Below are 22,439 nucleotides of genomic sequence, written 5' to 3' on the forward strand. Positions count from 1 at the left end.
AATTTCAGAAAATCATCAAATCTGTTTCAACCCAATAAGGATAAATCCCTATTACAATGTAATAATTCCATTTAAGAGTGCAAATAGCCCCGATGAACTCAACTACAACGAATTTTAGAGTTTTTCTTTTGCAATGAGATCATAGGTTTGTCATTAAAATTACGAAAAATACCCCCAATCATATGAGATACATTCACTTTATAAATATGCCACGTCAAATTTAAATACAATAATAATACAATACAAACTTTATTGATACATACAACCTGTCACATCAACTTTGAAATAATAATTCATTAAAAAATTGTCAAAATCGTATTTAAAACTTAAATAATTAAGTATAGATATTAGATGTATTTAAATAATAATATGTTTAATTAAAGTATGACTATGTATATGGATTAATAACTTATCACATTGATTATTTTATTAGATTTGATCTTATTATGTGATTTAATTAATTAAAACTTTAGATTATTAGATTTTAATTGAGTATGAATTTAATGGGTAGAAGTCAATTCTTAATTAATATGGTTTAAATGAAATCTTAATTCAACTAATATATAACAAGATCTTAGAATATGGTTACTAATATATACCAAAATAATAAACATTTCGTATTTCTTGAATCATAAGCATCCTACTTAATGTATTTGGAGTTTTGTTCGAGGAGATAGAGCATAATGGAAATGGGACAAGGGTCGCTTTGTCTTCGAATCCATAGTCCATCTCTCTTCTCTTGCAGTTGACTCTTCACACTCTCTCTGATCTTATTCATCTGACTTTTCTCTGTTTTAAGGTCTTTTGCTCTTCTGGGTCATATGGAACCTTCAAAATTCGCAAATTTTCATTTGGGTTTATCGATTTGTGCCTCTTGGAGGAGGTCTTTCATGTTCTTTTGAACCTGGGTTTGTATGTATTTCTTGGAACTTTTCTGTTTTCTTGTCTGATCTTTTGATCTTTTTTAGTTGAGGTTTGATCTCTGTGAGCACTGAAGTTGGAAACTCCAACATTTTTTTTTCTTTTTCTGGTGGTGTGCGTCTCTCCCTCCATTTTCAGAACAAACTTTCTTTGTTTTTCTTTGTTGGGTTTCTGTTGATTGAGTGTTTCTTGACCAATGTGGGGTTATACTCCCCATGTCTTCACTTCATTTATCTTTAGTATCTGCATCTGAATTGTCACTGATTCTAATGCTAGACTTGTTTTCGTGTTTGTTTCTTTTTGTAGGGCAAATTTCACCTTTGCAAGTTTCTATAGTCATATTTTGTTCTTTCCCATTGTTTGGGGAATGCTCCCTGCACACTAGAGCCATAGTTCAAGTATAAGAGCATAGAAGTGAGGTTTTTTTCAAATTTGTAGCTTGCCTTGGTAAACCAGGAAAAGACTGACAAAGTTCTTTGGAATCTTATGGGGAAAACAGTTCATATTAGTGGATTTCCTTCAAATGTCACAGCAGATGCCGTTAAGAGTTTTCTGGAGGGTCGTACAGGTGTAGGAACTGTCTATGCTATTAAGGTTAGAGCACCTAAGAGAGGGGGAGCTAGAGTATATGCTATTGTTCAATTCACTAGTGCTACCCAAGCTGAGTTGATCATATCCTTAGCTAATCAAAGCCTATGGTACGGATCGTCTTATCTTAAGGCTCGAGCAGCCGAGGTTGATATTGTACCAAAGCCTAGGACATACATGTATACCTTGGAAGACTTGCCATTGTGCTTTGGGTGTCAGGTCTCAAGTGAAAAGTTTCGTGTTTTGTGGGAAGGAGATATTGATTTGGTGACTTTTGGAATTGGAATGCGAAAAATGAACTTCCATCTGAAACATAATTCTGTAAAGTATAGGCTTGAGCTTTCATACGAGAACATTTGGCAGATACAACTCCACCATCCACAACATCGATCTATGAAGTATCTTATCATCCAGGTTCTGTGATCAAATGTCTATCTAAAGTTGTCTCATTTTATTTTGAAAAGAATTATTATCCTCTCTAATAAAGTTGAAAAAATTTTCTATCCTTGTTAAAGCATTGTTTCAACTATTGCATTAGCATTGGTAATTTGAAATTAGAGTGTTATAGCCTTGTTGAAAAATGTTGCTTTCCTCTCTTAAAGTTGCCTGAATAAGAGTACTTTCTCTTTGAAAGTCGTAATGGTAGTTATGAACACCATAAGAAAGAGTGTTGAAAAAACTAGCGACGATTTCTTTAGCCACATCTTGCTTAATGTTGATACTAACAACACTGTTTTTTTATGATTGACATTGAACTTTAGGTCCTTTTTTTAATTTTTTTTTTTTAATTTTGACTGTTAGTGTTGTGGATTCTGTTCTGACTGATACTAAAAAGACAACAGTAACACCTAGTAATGATTTTTGGTTTGCATATATCTTTTTCATGATTATTGCCATCTTTTTAGATGTTAATGTTTAACTTTAAACATTTAGATGCTCCAACTTGTATGCTAAAATAACATTGTTGATTTATGTCCTTGGATTTTGAGTTCTCTTGTCTACTCATGAAATAATGTGGTTAGTTTGGATGGATAACGCCTGCTTGTGGATTTTGGTACATATGAAAACTAGATTATTTGTTCATAATGAAAGTTTTTGGTTCATTGCATGATATTGAGCCCTGCTATTGATTAAATAGTAGATCTGTTACTCACATGTCAAGCTTAATAGTCTGATTATAAATGTTATGTTTCTTTTATCAGTTATATGGAGCTCCTCGGATATATAAAAACGTTGCACCTTGTAGTGTACAAATCTTTGATGACCCACTTTTTAACTTTTTTATGGAAGTACCTGATGATCAATGGATTAGAACTGCTGATTTTACTCCATCATGCTCTATTGGACAATCTTCTTCTTTATGTTTGAAGCTACCTAATCGCTGTCAACTTCCAAATTTTAGACAAAATTTTGCTTATTATGAAGAATTTGAAAATGAGTTCCAGTTGGTGGATGGAGATGCTAGTTTTTCTTTCTGTAGAGATCTTGCTCCTATTGTTGATTCTCGTCCTCATGTTCTGCCATATGAGATTATGTTTAAAATAAATGCATTGGTTCAACATGGTTGCATTCCATGGCCATTGATTGATACTAGTTTCTACCGGTTGGTTGATCCACGTAGAATAAGAATTGAATTTGTAGAACATGCCTTGGAAAAACTGTTCCATTTAAAGGAATGCAGCTATGAGCCATCAAGCTTTATTACTGAGCAGTACAGAAAGTATTCAAGACATCCTCCAAATTCTCCTGCTATATCCTTGGATGCCGGATTGGTATATGTCCGTCGAGTTCAAATAACACCTTGTAAGGTGTACTTTTGTGGTCCTGAAGTTAATGTCTCGAATCGAGTGTTGCGCCATTTTCCTCAAGATACTGATAATTTTCTTCGTGTGTCTTTTGTTGATGAGGAGTGGGATAAAATGCGTTCCACAGATTTATTGCCACGGATGTCTCCTACAAGCGAGGATAGTAAAACTGATATCTACAAAAGAATTCTCTCTGTTCTTAGAAATGGCATAGTCATTGGTGATAAAACCTTTCAGTTTCTTGCATTCTCATCAAGCCAATTAAGAGATAATTCTTTGTGGATGTTTGCTTCTAGACCGGGCCTTGATGCAGCTGATATTAGAGCATGGATGGGCGATTTTCGACATATCAAGAATCCAGCAAAGTATGCTGCTAGATTGGGCCAGTCATTCGGCTCATCGACGGAGACACTTTCGGTTGCTAGAGATGAAAGGGAAATTATTCCTGACATAGAGCTTCAACATGGAGAAGTCAAGTATGTCTTTTCTGATGGAATTGGAAAAATATCAAATGATTTCGCCAAAAAGGTCGCTGCAAAATGTGGTTTCCAAGGATCCACCCCATCTGCTTTTCAGATTCGTTATGGTGGATACAAGGGTGTTGTTGCTGTTGATCCGCACTCGTCTATAAAATTATCTCTGAGGAAGAGTATGTGCAAATTTGAATCAGACAACACAAAACTTGACGTCTTAGGATATAGCAAATACCAGCCATGCTTCCTTAATCGTCAGCTGATTACTCTTTTGTCTACTTTAGGAGTTAGAGATGAAATTTTTGAGAACAAACAACGTGAAGCTGTAGAGCAATTGGATGCCATATTAACAGATCCATTGAAGGCTCGGGAAGCCTTAGAGTTGATGGCTCCTGGAGAGAATACTAATATTCTCAAGGAAATGCTCAAATGTGGCTATAAACCAGATGTTGAGCCGTATCTATCAATGATGTTACAGACTTTCCGGGCATCAAAGTTGCTAGAATTACGTACCAAATCAAGAATCTTTATCCCGAATGGGAGAGCGATGATGGGATGTCTTGATGAGACTAGGACCTTGGAATATGGGCAGGTATTTGTGCAAATCTCCAGTGCTAGACGTCGAAATTTATCTGATTCCTTTGCATTTAATATGAGTGGCCCGGAACACCGTTTAGTTATTGAAGGAAATGTTACAGTTGCAAAAAATCCTTGCCTGCACCCTGGTGATGTTCGTGTATTAAAGGCTGTAAATATACCTTGGTTGTACCATTTGGTTGACTGTGTAGTTTTTCCTCAAAAAGGATCGAGGTTAGTACATTTACCAATGCTAGTTTTTTCTTGATTGGAAAATAAGTTGTGTTTTCAATTTTAAATGCAAGAAAGCCCCTTCAATATTCATTTTCAGAATATTGACATGTCAACATATATTTTCTAGAATATGTGTTGTGACAAATTGCTTGCATAATTTTGTTTTGAAGATTTTCCTCTAAAATAAATGTAACCAACCAGATGCTGAACTTGTTAATTTAGGCCTCATCCGAATGAATGCTCGGGTAGTGATTTAGATGGTGATATTTACTTTGTCTGTTGGGATACCGAATTGATCCCGCCTCGACAAATTCCGCCAATGGATTATACTCCTGCACCCCCTATTCAGTTAGATCGCGATGTCACAACTGAGGTATCTGCACACAAGCAATGACAAGTTTTGATCTTGATAACTCAAATCATGTTTTCTTTTTGAAACATATCACTTTTCCAGCGTTTTATCTCCGCCAATGAACTCCAATGTTTGTTTTATAAAAGACATTCACTTTGAACATTGCTTCTCATTAGAAGAGAAACCATTCATGCCTGTGTGTGTTTTTAGTCCTAATTTGAAACTATTGTTCTTTACAACAGGATATCCAAGAATATTTCGTTAACTACATGGTTAATGACAGTCTTGGAATCATTGCCAATGCACATACTGCCTTTGCAGATAAAGAGCCCTTTAAAGCAAGAGGTAGTCCTTGTGTGGAGCTTGCAAAGCTATTCTCCATTGCTGTGGACTTCCCAAAAACTGGAGTACCAGCTATTATACCTCCTCATTTATATGTCAAAGAGTTTCCTGACTTTATGGAGAAGCCTGACAAGCCCTCCTACGAATCAAAGAATGTGATTGGAAAGCTTTTCCGGGCTGTGAAAGACATTGCACCAACTTTGAGCTATATTAGGTCATTTACTCGAGATGTAGCAATGCAGTGTTACGACTCAGATATGGAAGTCGAAGGCTTTGAAGATTATGTTGGAGATGCATTCTATCATAAAAGCAATTATGATTACAAGTTGGGGAATTTGCTCGATTATTACGGGATCAAGTCGGAGGCCGAGATACTTAGTGGGAGTATTATGAGAATGTCCAAGTCTTTCACCAGGAGAAGAGATGCAGAAGCAATCAACTTGGCTGTAAGGTCTCTAAGAAAGGAGGCTAGGACATGGTTCAATGCAAGAGAAGGCGGATCGAATTCAGATTCAGATGATTTATTTGCCAAAGCTTCAGCTTGGTACCATGTCACATATCATCACTCATATTGGGGCTGTTATAATGAGGAAATGAAACGTGACCATTATTTGAGCTTCCCGTGGTGTGTCTACGACAAACTGATGCAAATCAAGGAGAAAAATTTGAGGAAAAGAGAGCGAGCTTTGAGACTGGCAACTCTCGACAGATTCGGACATGCGTTAAATCTTGGTGGGCATTGAAGAACATGATCGATACGGTTGGTTTCCTGTCATACCTCCTGTAGTTTTGTGAATATTCTTAGCTTTGAAGTATTGAACTAAGAGAGGAAACTTGATCATTTTTCGGGCTCTTGTTTATCGCAAGTGAAATGTAAATATTGTCTTCAACTGCTTGAGAGCTTTTGTAGGGAATGTTGTTTTTCTTTACCATGAAATATCCACAATAGCATGTACAAAGTTCATGAAATCTCAAATCTTAGTCACTTACTCTTCAACACTAGCTCATCCCCCTGCCAGCTTTTATTGTGTGTTAGATTCATATTGATTTCTGCAAATATCTCGTGGAGAATCTCGACCTTAGTTCCTGTAAAATTTAATGAAAACTTTGGTCAGAATGAAGAATTAAACAGAGACGAGGATGAGGAAGCGGGTTTGATTGGCCATGATAGGAGCATTAAGGTGATATCATATTAGGTTGTCTCGAACATTTTGTAATATTTGAGTTTTATCATATGGCATTGAGTCAATTTGATGCGACTTATGACTCCACAAATCTCTGCCTCTTTAATTGATTGTGGGTTCAAAACAACCCAAAACTTAGATATGATGCATAACTAAGACTTATATTTGATCTAGATCTACATCATTTGTGTCTATTTAATCTTTGAAATTTGAAAATGTGTTTAATACGTCTTAATTTCAATGTTGTATCTAATAGGTTTCAAAAGCATCGTTTGATAATTATTTTGGTCTTGTTTGATAATCATTTGGGTGATAACCATTTAATTTTTAGTTTAATTTTTGAAAATGAAAGCCTATAAACACCTCTCCGACCTCTAAATTTGGTATTTAGTTATATACTTTTCACTAAAATTCTAAAAAAACCAAGCCAAGTTTTGAAAACTCAAAAAAATAGTTTTTAAAAAACTTGTTTTGTTTTTTAAATTTGACAAAGAATTCAATTTTTGTACTAAAAAAAGATGGAAACCATTGTAAGAAATGGAGAGGAAATAGGCTTAATTTTCAAACACTACAACAATTTTGGGCTTCAATGTCGGTTAAAAATAGTAGTCTCGGATGTATAATGTCGGTTAAAAGAAACGGACACGTCGGTTTTATGAAGATGGCCTACAATGTCGGTTTAAAACCGACATTAAAGGCCTCCCATTATATATATTTTTTTAATTTTATTAAAAATTCATTTCCATCTTCTCTTAGCTCGATCTTCACCACCTAAAAAATTTACCAAAACAAACCCTCGACCAGCGGGTGTTCTCTTCACTTTACCCAAACATAACTCTTTCCTCTCTTAGCTAGTCGGTTATCTTCAGTTCGGGTTGTCGTCACCGGTGCTCTCAGCTTGGTCGTGCACATCAGTTCGTGGGTTGTCATCACCAGTATTTGTGGGTTTTTGGTTGGTTTTCGTGGGTTCAGTTCGAGTTGTCGTCACCGATTTTCCTTAGATCTCCGTTGTCGTGGGCTTCTTGCAGTGGTGGGTCATCGTTGTGGGTGTTCTCCGGTCGTTTTTGGTTGGTTTCCGTCGGCGTGTGGACTTTCTCGGGGTTTCTTTGCCGGCGCGTGGGTTTTGTCCGGTTGGTTGTCTGGTTGTTCGCGTGGTTGTCCAGTCATTCGAGTGTTGTCCGGTTGCTTTCGTGGGTTGTCCTATGGGTTTCGTGGGGTTTCGATCGGTGGGCTTTTGGTTGGTTTTGTGTGGTTTTTCCGGTTGTCCGTTTGGTTTCGTGTGGGTTATCCGGTTGTCCAGTTGCTTTCGTGTGGTTTGTTGTCGGCACGTGGGCTTTCGGTGGTTCTAGAGGTGGGTCACCGGCATCGTGGTCAACTCGCCATTTATCAGATCTGCCGTCTCAACTCTGTTTGCAAAGGTTCGGTGTTCGCCGACATTCCAATCTTTGAGCTTTGGTTCAGATCTCTTCAATTTTGTGGGTTGTTTAAGTTGTTTGCTTGGAAAGGTGTAATTTTATTTTCATATGAATTTTCAATTTATTAATTTAAAGTTATTTAATTCATTTTATTTTTATTTCAATGATTAAGCTTATTGAAATTTAGAAATGTTGGAATTAAATTAGTTAAAGAATATATACTTGGTTGGTAGTCTCAATAGAATGTAAATGCTAGCTTAGAATAAATGTACATTTATCTAACCATGATCTGTTTATTGGAAGATTTATGTATAATATTTTTGTGTTTATGGGGTATTTGGTGTTAAGTATTCATGGAATTGTACTAACTAATATTTGTGAATGAGAGAAATGATGGCTTGATGTAAGTATTTTATGAAAGTCGTTATTGTTATGCAAATGTTGGTGATTAGTATGTTTATTTCATATTTGATGAGTATATGTAATGGATTGGAAATATTGATTCTTGTTTGTGGATAAATTCATAGGTGAAAGAAAAATATTAATGGCTTGCCATGCAAATTTTTTTATACTTTTTAATAAAAAACAATGATGGATATTTCCTAACCAACACGAGATATATAATGTCGTTTTTAACTTCTTGACCCAAAAAATGGATTCAGCAACGGAATTTAAAACAATGGACAAAATTGATAAAACGGACAGATTCTGGGCTTTAATTTCAGTTTGAAGGGCTTCATTTGATTCTTGGTCTTCAGTTGCAACCGACATTAAAGGGCTTTAATGTCGGTTGAGAATTTCATTAAAGGTCTTTAATGTCGGTTGTCAACCGACATTAAAGACCGAAATTCTTCTAGTGAAAAACAAAAAAACCAAACGGGGCTTTGGTCTTTAGTTTTTAGTTTTTAAAAATTATGTTTATAAACACTCATTCCACCTCTAAATTTCCTCCATTATGAAAACCAAAGAGAGTAGTTTATTTATTTTATTTTATTTTTGGAATTTGGCTAAGTATTGAACCCTTTTACTCAAGAAAGATGTAAGTTATTGCAAGAAATTGAGAGAAAATGATCTTAATTTTTTTTAACAAAACAAATAGTTACAAAACAGGGTGTCGTTTTTAGTTTTCTGTTTCTGAAATTTAAGCTTGTTTTTTCGTAAGTTTATTATGATGGGTTTAAATTTTCTTAAAGAAACCTTCGGATTTTTAGTCAAATTCAAAAAACAAAAATGAGTTTCGCAGCCATCATTACGATGCGGAGCGATCGATATCATTCCTTAAGGGTTTCTTTCGAGGTGAAAGATTTAGACTCGTCACCAATCATGGGGTGTGATTGGTCACCTATTTTTCAAAGAAAAACAAATGGTCTATTATTTCAAAATTAGGTTCGGGGGTCGTTGAGTGTAGGAATGTATTGGCACCCTATGTCTTCCATATAATCTTATTAAAGATGATCTTTATTTAAGAGAAAAATATTTATTTTATTAAAAACTGAAATTAAATAAAATATAACTCATTGAACAATTTTTAGGTAGAGATGTTCCTTACGGTCACTTAAATACCTCCAAGTTAAAAGGAGGATTTAATTAACACATAAATGTCAAACATCCATTAATTTATTATCATATTGGTGTTTACCTTGTGTAAAATATGAATAAATCTTTGTGAGTAATGCAAATCCTTCCAATTGTATCACTGAAACTTTATTTGGATAATTCAAATTAAAATAACTTGAAGTATTTTGGAAATTAAAATTTTAATGAAATTGAGATTTGATTGACAATTTTGAATTAAAACAAAGTTAAAATTCATTAATGAAAAATTTGAAACAAAGGTTGAAATTGAAATGTATTTTTATTCCAAAATTAGAATGATTCAAATTTCATTTTAATTAGATTGAAGAGCGTGACACCAAATTGATATTCAAATTCCTTTTTTGGACTCCAAATTGGAATCATATTAAAATAAAATTTGAAGGGACTCTACTAAAGCTAAGCCCAAGATGCAATCAAATCCAATATAAAAATCAATGAGGAAATAAAATCAAAATTCTTTTTAAAATTCCAATCCATATGAGATTTCAAGAAATAATTGAAATTAAACTAAACAAAACTCCAAATCCAAGCTCTTATTTAGAAATTCTAAAAGATAAATCAAATTAGGATTAATTTACAAAATTCAAATGGAAACTAAATTAATTTTTTTTTGGACAATCTAATTAAAATCTATTTGAAATTCAATTAGAATAATCTAACTAAAGCCAATTCAAAGTTTTAATTACAATAGTCTAAAACTAATATATGATGGGAAAAAAAACTAATTTCTTCCAAAGAAAAAACTAATATATGATGGAAACAAATCATATAAACATTTTATTTTACAGAAATAGAAAGAGAAAAAGAAGGAACTAAATAAAAAAAACAAAACAAAACAAAACAAAACCAAAAAAATAATAATAATAACTTTACCGAAAGATTTCACTCCCTTATACTTCAACCTCTTCTTTTCTTTATCACTTCTTCAATGGTGGATAAAGAGTTTGGGTTGCTATAGGTCGTCGCAGTCATGAGGTTCGTCACTGAAGACGTACTGATAATTTGTTGTGTATATTGAAGAATACATAAAAAAATGTACACAAAATGTAAAATAAATAAGGAAAGTCTAGGACTAAGTCAACCTCTAAATTAACCTAAAAATAGGGTAACTTACAACAAATTTATATACGGTAACACCTCCTTGAAACTCAAAGTGGTAGAGTAGAGATCAACATGAGTTTGTGAAGTAGCTGAGTGAAATGGCTCGGTGACAATGCCATAGTGAAGATATCAGTAGGCTGTTCAATAGTAGAGATAGATTGTAAGTTGAGAGTGTTACTCTAGAGATGGTGACGAACAAAGTGACAGTCATTTTCAATATGTTTGGTACATTCATGGAATACATCATTGTGAGCAATCTAGACAACACTACAATTATCACAATGAAGTATAGTAGCTGACTGTTGAGGAACACCCATATCCGCGAGAAGCAAACAAAGCCATAGTAGCTCATAATTAGCATGAGCAAGAGCACGATATTTCAATTAAGAACTGGAACATGAAACAATGTTATCTTCTTACTTCACCAAGAAATAAGAGAATCCCCCAAGTAGAAGCCATAACCTGTGATGGAATGTCGATCAGTGGGACCACCAGCCCAATCAACATTTGAGTAGCCAGATAATACTAAGGATGACTAGGAAGAAGATCGAAGGCTATGACCAAGTGTGCCCTTGACATATCGTAGAATACGAAGAACAACTATAAAATGTATAGACCAGAGAGCAGTCATGAATTGACTAACAATATGAACAACATATGCAATATCTAGAAAGTCATAGTGAGATAAATAAAATTGCCAACCAGTTACCGATACAGAGTGGCATCATCAAGAGGAACACTATCGAACGGAGTCAAGTGAACATTTAGATCCAATGGTGTTGATGATGTAGCAGAGTCAGTAATACCAAATGAGCTAGGAGATCAGAAGCATATTTCACTTGAGACAGATAACACCCATCAGAGCATGATGGCACCTCAAAGCTAAGAAAGTAACTAAGTGGTCCCAAATCTTTCATCTCAAAGTGTTTCCTCATGTAGGTTTGTAAATCAAAATAGCCTTAGGATCATCACCTATAGTTACCATATCATCAACATAAAGGAGGAGGAGAACAATAACTTGAGCAATCTAGCGTCTGAAAAGAGCTGTATCCTGAGGTAGTAGAATTGAATGTGGCAAACCAGGCTCGTGGAGCTTATTTAAAACCATAAAAGGCTCGACGAAGAAGATAGACTTTCTGGGGTGGAGGAGAAGTGTCAGGGGGAGTTTTCATATACACTTCCTTCAGATAAAGTGCCATTGAGAAATGCATTTTTAGCATCCATTTGTAAAAGGGGCCACTGTTTGGTTGCTGCAACAACTAAAAGGCTATGAATGGATGTCATTCGAGCTATAGAAGCAAACGTCTCTTCATAGTCAATGCTATATTTTTTAGAATAACCTTTTGCAACAAGCAAGCTTTATACCGTTCAATAGACCCATCAGAGTGTGTTTTAATTTTTACAAATTCACTTAAAACCAATAGTTCTTTTGCCATGAAAGTCCACGTAGTCCCAAGTATGAGTTTTCTCTAAAGTTTGAAGTTCTTCATTCATTGCTTACTGCCAAAGAGGTTTAGTATTGGCTTTCTGGTAAGACGTAGATTCAACTAGAGACATAATAGTGGAAAAACAATGGTAACCGAAGATGATGGGGAAGTTCTCTTACCCAAATGAAGTGCCAAACAGTTGCAGGTTCAGGTTCAACATTTTGATTAATAAATAAATTAATGTCTGAACAACACACATCCTCGGAGCACTGAACAGTTGCAAGTTTAGGTTCAACATTTTAATTAATTAATTAATTAATTAGTATTTTGATGATAACAAAACCTGCTCTTATTCACTAATGATTTTAGTGTTTTGAAGTCTCCATTGCATAGAACTCGAAATAAAAAAAAAAATCTAACGCATTTTGAATCACTTAAATAGAGCTCAAATGAAAAAGTTATGGCCAAAACAAACTCAACGGAAAAATACCCCCAAGTGATGATGTGGCGGCTTATTCATCAAAATGGGCGTAATTGAAAGTAGACATTTGGATCCTTGGAAGAGTGACACATGGTGAACTTTTGATTTTTGGTTTAGTTTTAAAAAGAAAATGAATTTAATATTATATAAGTTTGTGTATAACGACTAGTTTTGGACACATAATAGGCATTTGCTTTTTGTTAGGTTTTTAAAAAGAAAAAGAATTTCATATAATTTTTTGTTTATGTCTAACCAATAGTTGCTTCAAAAAGAAAAAATCTCCACTTCCATCATTGATTTTTTCATTTCCAAGATCTAATTACCCAAATTAAATGTGATTTTCACCAATTTCTCTCTCTTTTTAAACTCTCCACCTTCTCCAAAATTAAACAACAATTACACATCACTTTCAATTCTCCATAATTCATTAAGCTTCCATTTTTGCTCTCTCCAAACTTCAATTTTCTTCTTTTTCATCTTATTCTTCAGAAAGATTTATGTATGGTGGGTTGATTTGTAGTGAGCTCAAAATTTAAAAATCCACTCTTTTAGGGCATGTTTGATGGGTGAGTTGAGTTCGGTTGGGTGGGCTTAAAAAGCCCACCCGATGTTCCTCCCACCCCCCCTTCTCACACGCAAAATTAATCACCTCTCTCTCTTCTCATCTTCTCCCTTCTTTCGCCATTTGGTTTCTCTTATTTGTTTGGTTTCACTGTTCTCCCTCCTATTGGAATGAGTTGTATTTCTCTTCATCTCTTCATTTCTCTGCTTTGGTTTCTCTGTATATCTTCGGGGTTTTTTTTTTGTTTCTTTATATGTCTCTTATATTCTCTGCTTTGGTATGTTTTTTTTGTTTTCTGTATGTTTATTCCTGTTATTCTTCTTTGGTTTCTTCTTAGATCAGGTAGATACAAACGATTTTCTTGTAGATCTAACCATTTTCTTGGTAGATCTAACTATTTTTTATTTTGTAGTAGATCTAGTTTTTTATTCTATTCATATATTTTTTTTATTTCAGATTTTATATTAAATCCATCTTGATTTCCTCATGCATATTTGATATTCTTCCTTGCATGTTTGATATTCTTCCTTCCATGTTTGATTTTTCGATTCCGGACTATCGAAGGTTCTATTTTTCGATTCCAATTCCGAACTATCCAAAGCAAACCCCTATAATTTTTTTGTTCCTCTTAAAATTACTATCTACGTTGTTTCCACGGGCTCGAATGGGTTATATTTTTTTTATCCACTGATATTGTATAAATCCGTCTTTGTTCTTTCTCATCCATGTTTGATATTCTTCCTTGCATGTTTGATGTTTTTCCTTATAGGTTTGATTTTCCAATTTCAGACTGTCGAAGGTTCTATTTTCCGATTCTGATTCCAAACTATTCAAAGAAAACTCCTATAATTTTTTTATTCCTCTTACAATTACTGTCTACTGTTGTTTCAATTGGCTTGAATGGGTTGTATTTTTTTTATCCATTCATATTGTATTAAATCAGTCTATGTTCTTCTTTCCTCTACTGATATCTGTTCAGTTTCCTAACTGTTTTCCATACTTTTTTTTTATCCAAATTTCCTCTTACTGCTTCAATATTAAAACATGTGTTCTTCCCTTGTCATTTTTCTTATGCTTTTCTATCGAAATTGGAGGTGAATTAATTCTTGGTAGGGGATGCTGACTGTGTTATTGGAGCTTGGTGGGGGGTCAATCCACCCTAAGAACGGGTCTGTTTTCTATTTTTTTCCCTAAAGGCCGATGATTTGTTCTTTATAATTTGAGTGTGATTTATGTTTTAATTTTATTTATGCAATCTCATATTTGAGTATGGTTTCTGTTTTAATTTGATTTCTTTATGATTTTTAGATTAAGAAAGGGCATACATCTCTATTTTTCCTTATCTTTTGAATGATTTTTTTTATTCCTTTGCATCTGTTTTTCCTTATCTTTTGAGTAAGATTTCTATTTTAGTTTTGTTTCCTTTCAACCTATTTTCTGAGTGAATGAATTTTTTTTTTTCGTTCCATTCAATTTGTTTTCAGTATTCAAATGAATTTAATTTTTATACATTTAAATTTGACTTCAATTTTAGAAGTGTTGAAACTATTTATTTTCTTTGCTTGGAGTTGGATTTGTTCCAATGAAATAGCTTCTTGAAATCATGAAGGTTTCTAATCTGTATGAGATATTATGTTATATTTATGTCCTTTTTTAGCTCAACCACCAAATTAATATTGATCTGATCATTGCTTAATTTATTTACTTTTTACTCGACTGTCTTTAATATAAATTTACTATAATTATTGTTTGAATTTATTGAAGTTAGGTGCATTTAAGTTTACCTAACCTTCCTCACCAACCATCCTTCTTGGATTCTCTACTTATATCCCAATTTGTTCTCATATTTTTTTTAAACTTCTCTACAGACTCCTTTGGTAAAGTGTGTTGGTAAGTCCTTGAACGTTCCTTTTTATTTCAACTTTCTCTTAAATCTGTTTTACATTCTAGTATGTGTTGTTTGGCTGTTGCAATATACCTTGTTTCCTTCTTCCGCCTCCAACTTCAACTTATTCCATCCATATAAGGTATGCTTTCTTCTTTCCTTATAATCGAAGTAAGATATAAACAAAGGTATGATCTCGTGTATTTTATTACTACTTCAATCATATTAATATACACTATGGTCTAACTACACTTCTTTTTCTTCTGTGCAAGACCCAAACTAATCGAACATACCTTTCATAACTAGTTTGAGGTTTATAAGTTTTAAATTTGGAATGATCTTCGTTACTATATATTCTTTATTCTACTTGTTGGAAACTGTTTAGTTGAAATGTATTATGGTTATGTATTTTGGACTTGTATGTTAGATATTTTCCAACACAACATTTTCTCCCTTACAAGAATGTTGGATTTTTTTTTAACCTCTGTTTCTTCAAGAAGACTACTATAATACAAAGTTATTAGGAAAAATGTTATTTTGTATTGTTAAATTATGGGTTGTATCAATTTAAATCTTCATTTATCAAATGAATTAATTTAAATCATAAGTTTTATCAAAAGTACATTAATTTACATCTTCCATTACCTTCGGTTTGGATGAACATAGTATCAAACTTATAATTTTGTTAATTAAATCCCTACGTTTTCACAAACGAACGAATTTGGACTTGTAACTTTGTTAATTAATTATGATGTTTTCAACTATTAATCCTGCACCAATTCTAATTGTTCATTTTATTAATCTAAAAATACTTATGTGTTTTGAGTGATATTTTAAAAATAAATCTAAAGAGTATTAATTAATACACTTATGAGAAGTCATTATTATTTTATGGTTTAGAATTAACACAATACAAATATAAAAATGTATAAACTGAAAATTCTTCTAGTAAAACATGCTAACAGAAAAATAATAATAACAGAAGAAGTAAAATATGCTAAAACCACTGTATTTACCTTAAAAACATGCTACCATAAGAATAATAACTAAATTTTCCCAAGTTATTTAGGATAAATTGATTTTTAGTTTGATGTTTTTATTGATACCATATTCAAAGTTAATAGGTTTCTATTGATGTTTTTGTTTATATCCTTTTTAAGTTTTAACTAACATTTTAAAACTATACGCATGAAATAATTCAAACAACATTTATTGAAACTTTGAAAATAGGGAAGACATAGCAATAAAATGAAAAAGGTCTTACAAGAAAATTTGAAAATTAACTAGGCACATGAAAGTATTCAACCAAATTTCTAAATTTTTGGGTGTGAGATGACAAGAGCCTTCCTAGAAATAAGTTTAGATACTTTGGTATTTTCATATACATTTTTTGTCCACTATATAACTTCGAAAATTTTAACCATAAGATAATTGACTAAAACCTAATTGTCCAAATTGTTGTATAATATGAAAGTAGTGTTTTCTTTTAATGTACATATATTATATTTTAAGTTGATATTTATTATATTAGTTACACACAGTTGTTGTTGGTTAGGTTAACATATATTACATTTTAAGTTGATATTTATGATATTTATTAATTTAGGTTAACCAACTCTAAATTATGCTTAAACTGTAGACTACTATAATCAATTTTAGACAATCCCAAAAATTATATACTATAACATCAAATTTTATGTAACCCAAATATGTCCAAGTATTATAATACTTATGTCGACTTTTGTCACTATTATGTAGAGACATTTATAATGTGTCAACTACAATATCTAGTTGCACACTTTAGATGAGGGGAGCCTTATACCATAACCTCTGCATCCTAACTCCCCCCAAAAACCATTCACTTCAACATTGATTATTGGTATTGACTACCCCTGTTTTGAAAATATAGGTAGATGGGAAAACATCATTTTCATTGGTCGTATCCTAGGGATCTACCTCTCCTAGCATGAATGTCATGGACAAGTCAGTGGGTACAACAGGGTATTATACAAGTCGTATGAAACATTCGATGAAGCGAAGCACGCGTATAGGTCTTACAGTATAACGCACATTGGACAAGTTAGTAACCAAGGCGTAGGACAATGTAGTATAATTATCGCAACTGTAATAGGCTTCATTTTTTGGATGATCGTAATGTATACTTGGCTCGAGATAGTCAGATATGAGTGATGTACTAGGTTGTCACGACTTGTCATTTTGTAACTAAACCCAAGTTCACTGATTCTAAGCGTAATTCATCCTTTCAGGATCTACATACTTCCCTCATTACCCTATTAAGATAGAGATTGTTTATGAGCTGTTTAAAATCATAACAAGTATTATTGAGTCTTGAAGATAATTATCCCTCACTTTGGCAATGCTACTTAACAATAATAAAAGGATAGAACAACAGCCAGCGAACGTTAGACACTGTATTCGACAATTGACATTCTTCCGCTTCATTTACGAGAGTGACTTGGCGTGTCGTGAGAGTATTTGGATGGATAGAAGGACGTTTATGATTTTATGCAACATGATTAGAATGACAGGATGTTTGGAGCTAGTAGATATGTTGGTATTGAAGAGATGGTGGCAATGTTCCTAAACATTCTTGCTCATGATGTGAAGAATAGAGTAATACACACACATTTTTTGAGATATGGCGAGAGGTTTCCAGATATTTCAATGCAGTTCTTAGAGCAATATTACAGCTACACACAGTGTTGTTGAAAACACCGGAACCAGTTACAAGTGCATGTACTGATGGATGATGGAAATGGTTTAAGGTAGAAAAAAGTTCCAATATCGTTCTATTAATGAATTCGAAATAAATTGTGCTGACATCTTCTCGAATTACCATGATAAAAAAAAAAATTCAACAGAATTGTTTGGGGGCATTGGACAACACATATGTAAAAGTGAATGACAGTGTCGTAGATCAACCAATATAGGACAAGGAAAGGGGAAATCGCCACAAATATTCTTATGGGATGTGACCAAAATAGAGAATTCATCTTCGTTATGCCAGGCTGGGATGGCTCGGCCGTCGAATAGAGTCTTGAGGGATATAGTTGTGCGATCACATGGATTGAGGGTTCCAAAGGGTATAAAAATCACTCATGTATATAAGCAACCTTCAGTTATTCCATTCATAGACATGTATTACAATCCCAAAAATGGTACAGGGTACTACTACCTGTGCGATGTTGGCTACCCTAATGCTAAATGATTTTTTGGCTCCATATAGAAGGGAATGCTACCATCTCTCAGACTGGCATGGAACGGGAAACACACTGATAACACCAAGAGAATTTTTCAACATGAAGCATTTGTCGGCAAGAAATGTTATCGAGCGAGCAGTCGAAATTTTGAAGAGCCGATGGGCAATTCTTAGGGGCAAATCCTTCTACCTGGTACAGGTCTAATGGCGAATGATAACTGCATGTTTCCTGATTCACAACTTAATCACAAGGGAGATGGGGATCAGTGCTTCACATGATGATTCGCTGGACGAGAATTTTGCTTCTGCTGTTACGGAGGGAGAGAATATTGAATTTATTGAGACCTCAGACGAATGAACCAAATTTAGAGATGATTTGGCTGCCAAAATGTTTTCTCAATGGCAAAGATCATGATTAACTTTCCTGAAGAAATACATATTTGAACATCTTATCTATTTGTTGAATAATATTATCGTGCTTCATTTATGTCATGAACATTTTTAATTCAACTATTTCAATCCATGGTTTTAGTTTTTTATTTTATAATATGTCGCACGAAGCTATTTAATTTTCAATAATGTCTTTACGATGTATGCATGGATGAATTAGAATGGCAGGCGATGGAAAAAGATTGAAACACACATGGACAAAAGCCGAGGACGCTAGGTTGGTCAATGCCCTAACCTCTTTGGTGGAGTCTAGTTGGAAGTCTAACAATGTGACTTTCCGACTGGGATATCTACAACACTTGGAACAAATAATGGAGGAGAATTTTTTTGGGTGTGGCCTAAACTAGAATACTATTGAATGCAAGATTAGAAGTCTGAAGAAACAATATTCGACAGTAACAGAGATGTTAAACCAATTAGGGTTCGGATGGAATGAGGAGTTTAAGTGTGTTCAGGTGGACAAGGAGATCTTTCACGTCTGGGTTCGAGTAGGTTTTTTAAAATATTAAACAATGTACGTCGAACCTATTTTTGTATAATTTCTAATATTGCTCCCATTACGAATGTAGAGTCATCCTAACACGAAAGGGTTGTGGAACAAGCCATTCCCCCATTACGATGAACTATTAAGTGTGTTTGGGAAGGATAGGCAACTGAGCACTATTGCGAGCCACTAGTGGTGATGGCGTCAAATTTGTTCCGAAAAATGGAAGACGAGATTCGACTAGGGTCACAAGAATACCTTAACCCTGATAATGAAAAAACCCAACTGCTTGAGGATACAATGGAAGAAGATCAAAGAGATATGTCCATAGGAAGAGCAGGTGTACCAGATATTTCCACTAGCAGAGCGTGCGTATCAGCGTAGCCATCTAGAAGGAGTAAGAGAAAATGACTCACATTTCAGAATAAATGATCGACATCATGCAATCGACCGCTGATATACAGTCAGTGCACATGGGTAGACTCGTTGCGTGGCAAGCCGAGAAATATGAGATGGAATTTGAAAGTTGGAAGGAGGTAGTTCGAGCCATTTTTGGTATTGAAGGGCTCACTGAGGATGATAGATGTGACCTGATTGATATAATTGTCACGGAAATACAAAAAATAGACCTCTTCCTAGTTGTACCAAAAGAGAAACGACTACAGTACTGTACACGCCTCCTTGCTCGGACCCACTAGACTGACCACCTAATATTTCAACCTGAAAAAACATATATTTTGTGATTTTTTTTTAAACGGCCACATGTTCGGTCGGTTGGTATTATTTTTGTGATCTTTAGAACAATGTTACTGTACTACGTCATATTCTCACCATCACTATCAAGTGGAAGGTAATTATCCTGTGTACAATTTCAATTCTAGATATACGATCCATATTATATAAAAATAAACTATTAAGTTATCCAGTTATGCAACGTTCATGTGTACTATATGTGAAATAATAATATTAAGTTAGCAAGATTCAATATATATACATATAATATACCAATTCATTAGTAATTGAGCAACAATATGAAATGTATTTTGGTGGTATGTTTTATAGATTGAAGAGGATTAGAACTATTACAGTTTTTGAAAATAATACATGGAAAACAATCTATTATGTTCTATATATTGAGATAAAAAATTGAGATTTTCCAGTTTATGTCATAAAAGATTTGAGAAAATAGGTGCATAGTTGAAAATTAATCAATAATAGCAAAGCATAAAACTAAAAAAATAAAAAACGAACAGAAAAAAAAATAGAACTAATCCCATTCACGAAAAAACTGCATTAGATACCTCAACTCAACTCTGCACTCAAACACAGACTTCCAAACTCAACTCAACTCAACTCTGCACACCAAACACAGATAATAATTACCAACTCAACTCAACTCTGCATAACAAACACAGACAATTTAACTCCTAAGATAATTTAACTCTCCCGATAATAATTACCAACTCAACTCTCTGCTTTTATCACCCACCAAACACCCCCTTAGAGAGTTTCTCAAGTGTGCTCTTTAATTTTTCAAACACTTTGTAAAGGTTGCTCTTGGTCCCAAAAAAGAGCGGTCGTAATGGTTTGATCCTAATCCGTGAAAAGGATTGAACTTGCTCTTGAACTCGCAAAAAGAGCGGTGTAGCGGTTGGGCTCTAATCTGTGAAAAGAGTCGGTGAGATCCTTATTCAAAATCCCAAGAGGTGCTTGGGAAAGTGGATGTAGGTTGAGTTTGACCAGACAACTATAAAAATTTCCGGTGTTAATTCCTCTGTCCTTATACTACTTTAATTTTGCAATTAATGTGTTAATATAGTTTATTACATGAAATAAATTGCAATATTTCTTCTTGAAATTAATTGTTCATATTTGTTTACTATGATTGGTAGCTCTTTAATTTGCATATCTTTTATCAATCTTATTATTGAAATTAAATTGGGTGCTTGAAATTGTTAATGTCAATTTTTTAACCATTTTTTAAGTGAATGTATATGTATAAAATTATTGTTTAAATTACTTATTAGCAAAAGTGTATTAATTTGCATAATTGGCCCATATTTAGGAAGTTTCCATTAGTTTAATAAACTCTATTCACCCCTTTCTAGGATTGCCATATCGATCCTAAAACTGCTATCAGAGTCGGTTGCTCTCTTGTTTGTGATAAAATCATAAATCATTTTAGATTGACACCCATTGTTTAAGTTTGTCACTCCTATAATTGATATCAGAGTAGGTAGCTCTTCTATGTAAATTATTTTTCAATTATTATTTTTATATATCAAGTATCTTATTATTTTGAATTTTTTTTTTAAAGCTTAATTGCTAATGCTATGGAAATTTTAGAAGGTCAATGTGTTGTTACACCTCCTTTCTTTAATGGTAAATATTATGATGTTTGGAAAAAGAGAATGAAGACATTTTTGCTTGCTATTGAAATTGATTTTAATATCTTGTATGTTTGTTGTGTATGTTTGAATTAAAATAGGTGTCATTAGTTCTATCTTACCCAAAACAAATGAAATTTATAACACTTTAACTACAACTAGAAATAGCACAACAATAGTGGAGTAAGAGGTTGATTCTAAGAGAACCTCTATTAATTGGCCTAAAATAGACTAATTGAATTCTAAAATGCAAAAGATTAAACGGGGTGTTTGTTTTCAAGAACTAGAAATTAAGTATAAAAGCAAGAATTGATATAGGAAATTGATTAAACTTATTACTCAAGAAGAGAAAAACCACCTTGTTATCATGATCAATTACCTTTTCAGGCTTCTTGGGAGTTGGTTGAACTGGCTAACTATTTGAGAAGAAAAAGGAATTTCCTTACCGCTTCTTAGAGTGATTGCGCTTACATTTGCATGCTCCGGTTGAGTGGGAAGTTTTCCTGATGACTTACTCTTAAGCTTGCTTACCACAGTTGCTAGTTGCGTGATTTGTGTGCCCAAGTTTGAAAAGCCTTGTCGGGTTTCTTGTTGAAAAGATTTTGTATTTTGTTGAAGTTGTTTTGTTGTTTCTTATTGAAGTTGTATATTGTCCTTTTGCAAATTGTGTAGTTCCTGTTGAAATTATAACGAATGGTCAGCAAGAGATTTAACTATATCCTTGAGAGACATACTTGAGGAACTTGAAGAAGATTGGTTTCGATTCTAAAATTTTTCGTTGGGATCCCCACTTGAAATTTGGGTGATCTCGCCACCCTTGGTTATAGGTTTGCCCATAGGGGTCGTGGAAACCTCCTATTGCATTAACTTAAGGTTGACCTTGTAGGCAAGCTTCCAAAGCATGTCCAACCACTCCACATGCTCCACATATTTTAATTTGGAGAAGTCCTCCTTGA

At 33.7% G+C, this 22,439-nt stretch overlaps 1 protein-coding gene and 1 long non-coding RNA gene across 7 annotated transcripts; both read left to right on the forward strand.

The window, feature by feature from the left end:
• Positions 1 to 591: 591 nt before the first annotated feature.
• LOC150030188 (RNA-dependent RNA polymerase 1-like) lies at positions 592 to 6,288 on the forward strand. Of its 4 annotated transcripts, none has more exons than XM_090309961.1 (5): positions 592 to 799; positions 1,228 to 1,923; positions 2,712 to 4,597; positions 4,820 to 4,970; positions 5,192 to 6,288. In XM_090309961.1, the coding sequence occupies exons 2-5, from the start codon at positions 1,408 to 1,410 to the stop codon at positions 6,032 to 6,034; spliced, it is 3,396 nt and encodes a 1,131-aa protein (XP_090166087.1). In that variant the 5' UTR covers positions 592 to 799; positions 1,228 to 1,407; the 3' UTR covers positions 6,035 to 6,288. The 4 variants fall into 4 exon arrangements, with proteins under 4 accessions (XP_090166087.1, XP_090166085.1, XP_090166088.1 ...); XM_090309959.1 differs by having other exon boundaries at positions 632 to 912; XM_090309962.1 differs by having other exon boundaries at positions 643 to 744.
• Positions 6,289 to 13,140: 6,852 nt separating this feature from the next.
• On the forward strand, positions 13,141 to 20,978 carry LOC120082026 (uncharacterized). 3 transcript variants are annotated; one of them, XR_016527131.1, is made up of 3 exons: positions 13,141 to 17,728; positions 17,825 to 19,100; positions 19,182 to 20,978. It is a non-coding gene; the product is annotated as an uncharacterized LOC120082026 (long non-coding RNA). The 3 variants fall into 3 exon arrangements; XR_005483027.2 differs by having other exon boundaries at positions 14,923 to 14,947; positions 16,852 to 17,728; positions 17,825 to 20,978; XR_016527130.1 differs by having other exon boundaries at positions 17,825 to 20,978.
• Positions 20,979 to 22,439: the final 1,461 nt, after the last annotated feature.

This window comes from Benincasa hispida, unplaced genomic scaffold (genome assembly GCF_027475165.1).
Source record: "Benincasa hispida cultivar pf3 unplaced genomic scaffold, pf3_genome.v1.1 HicScf48, whole genome shotgun sequence".
Lineage (NCBI taxonomy): Eukaryota > Viridiplantae > Streptophyta > Magnoliopsida > Cucurbitales > Cucurbitaceae > Benincasa > Benincasa hispida.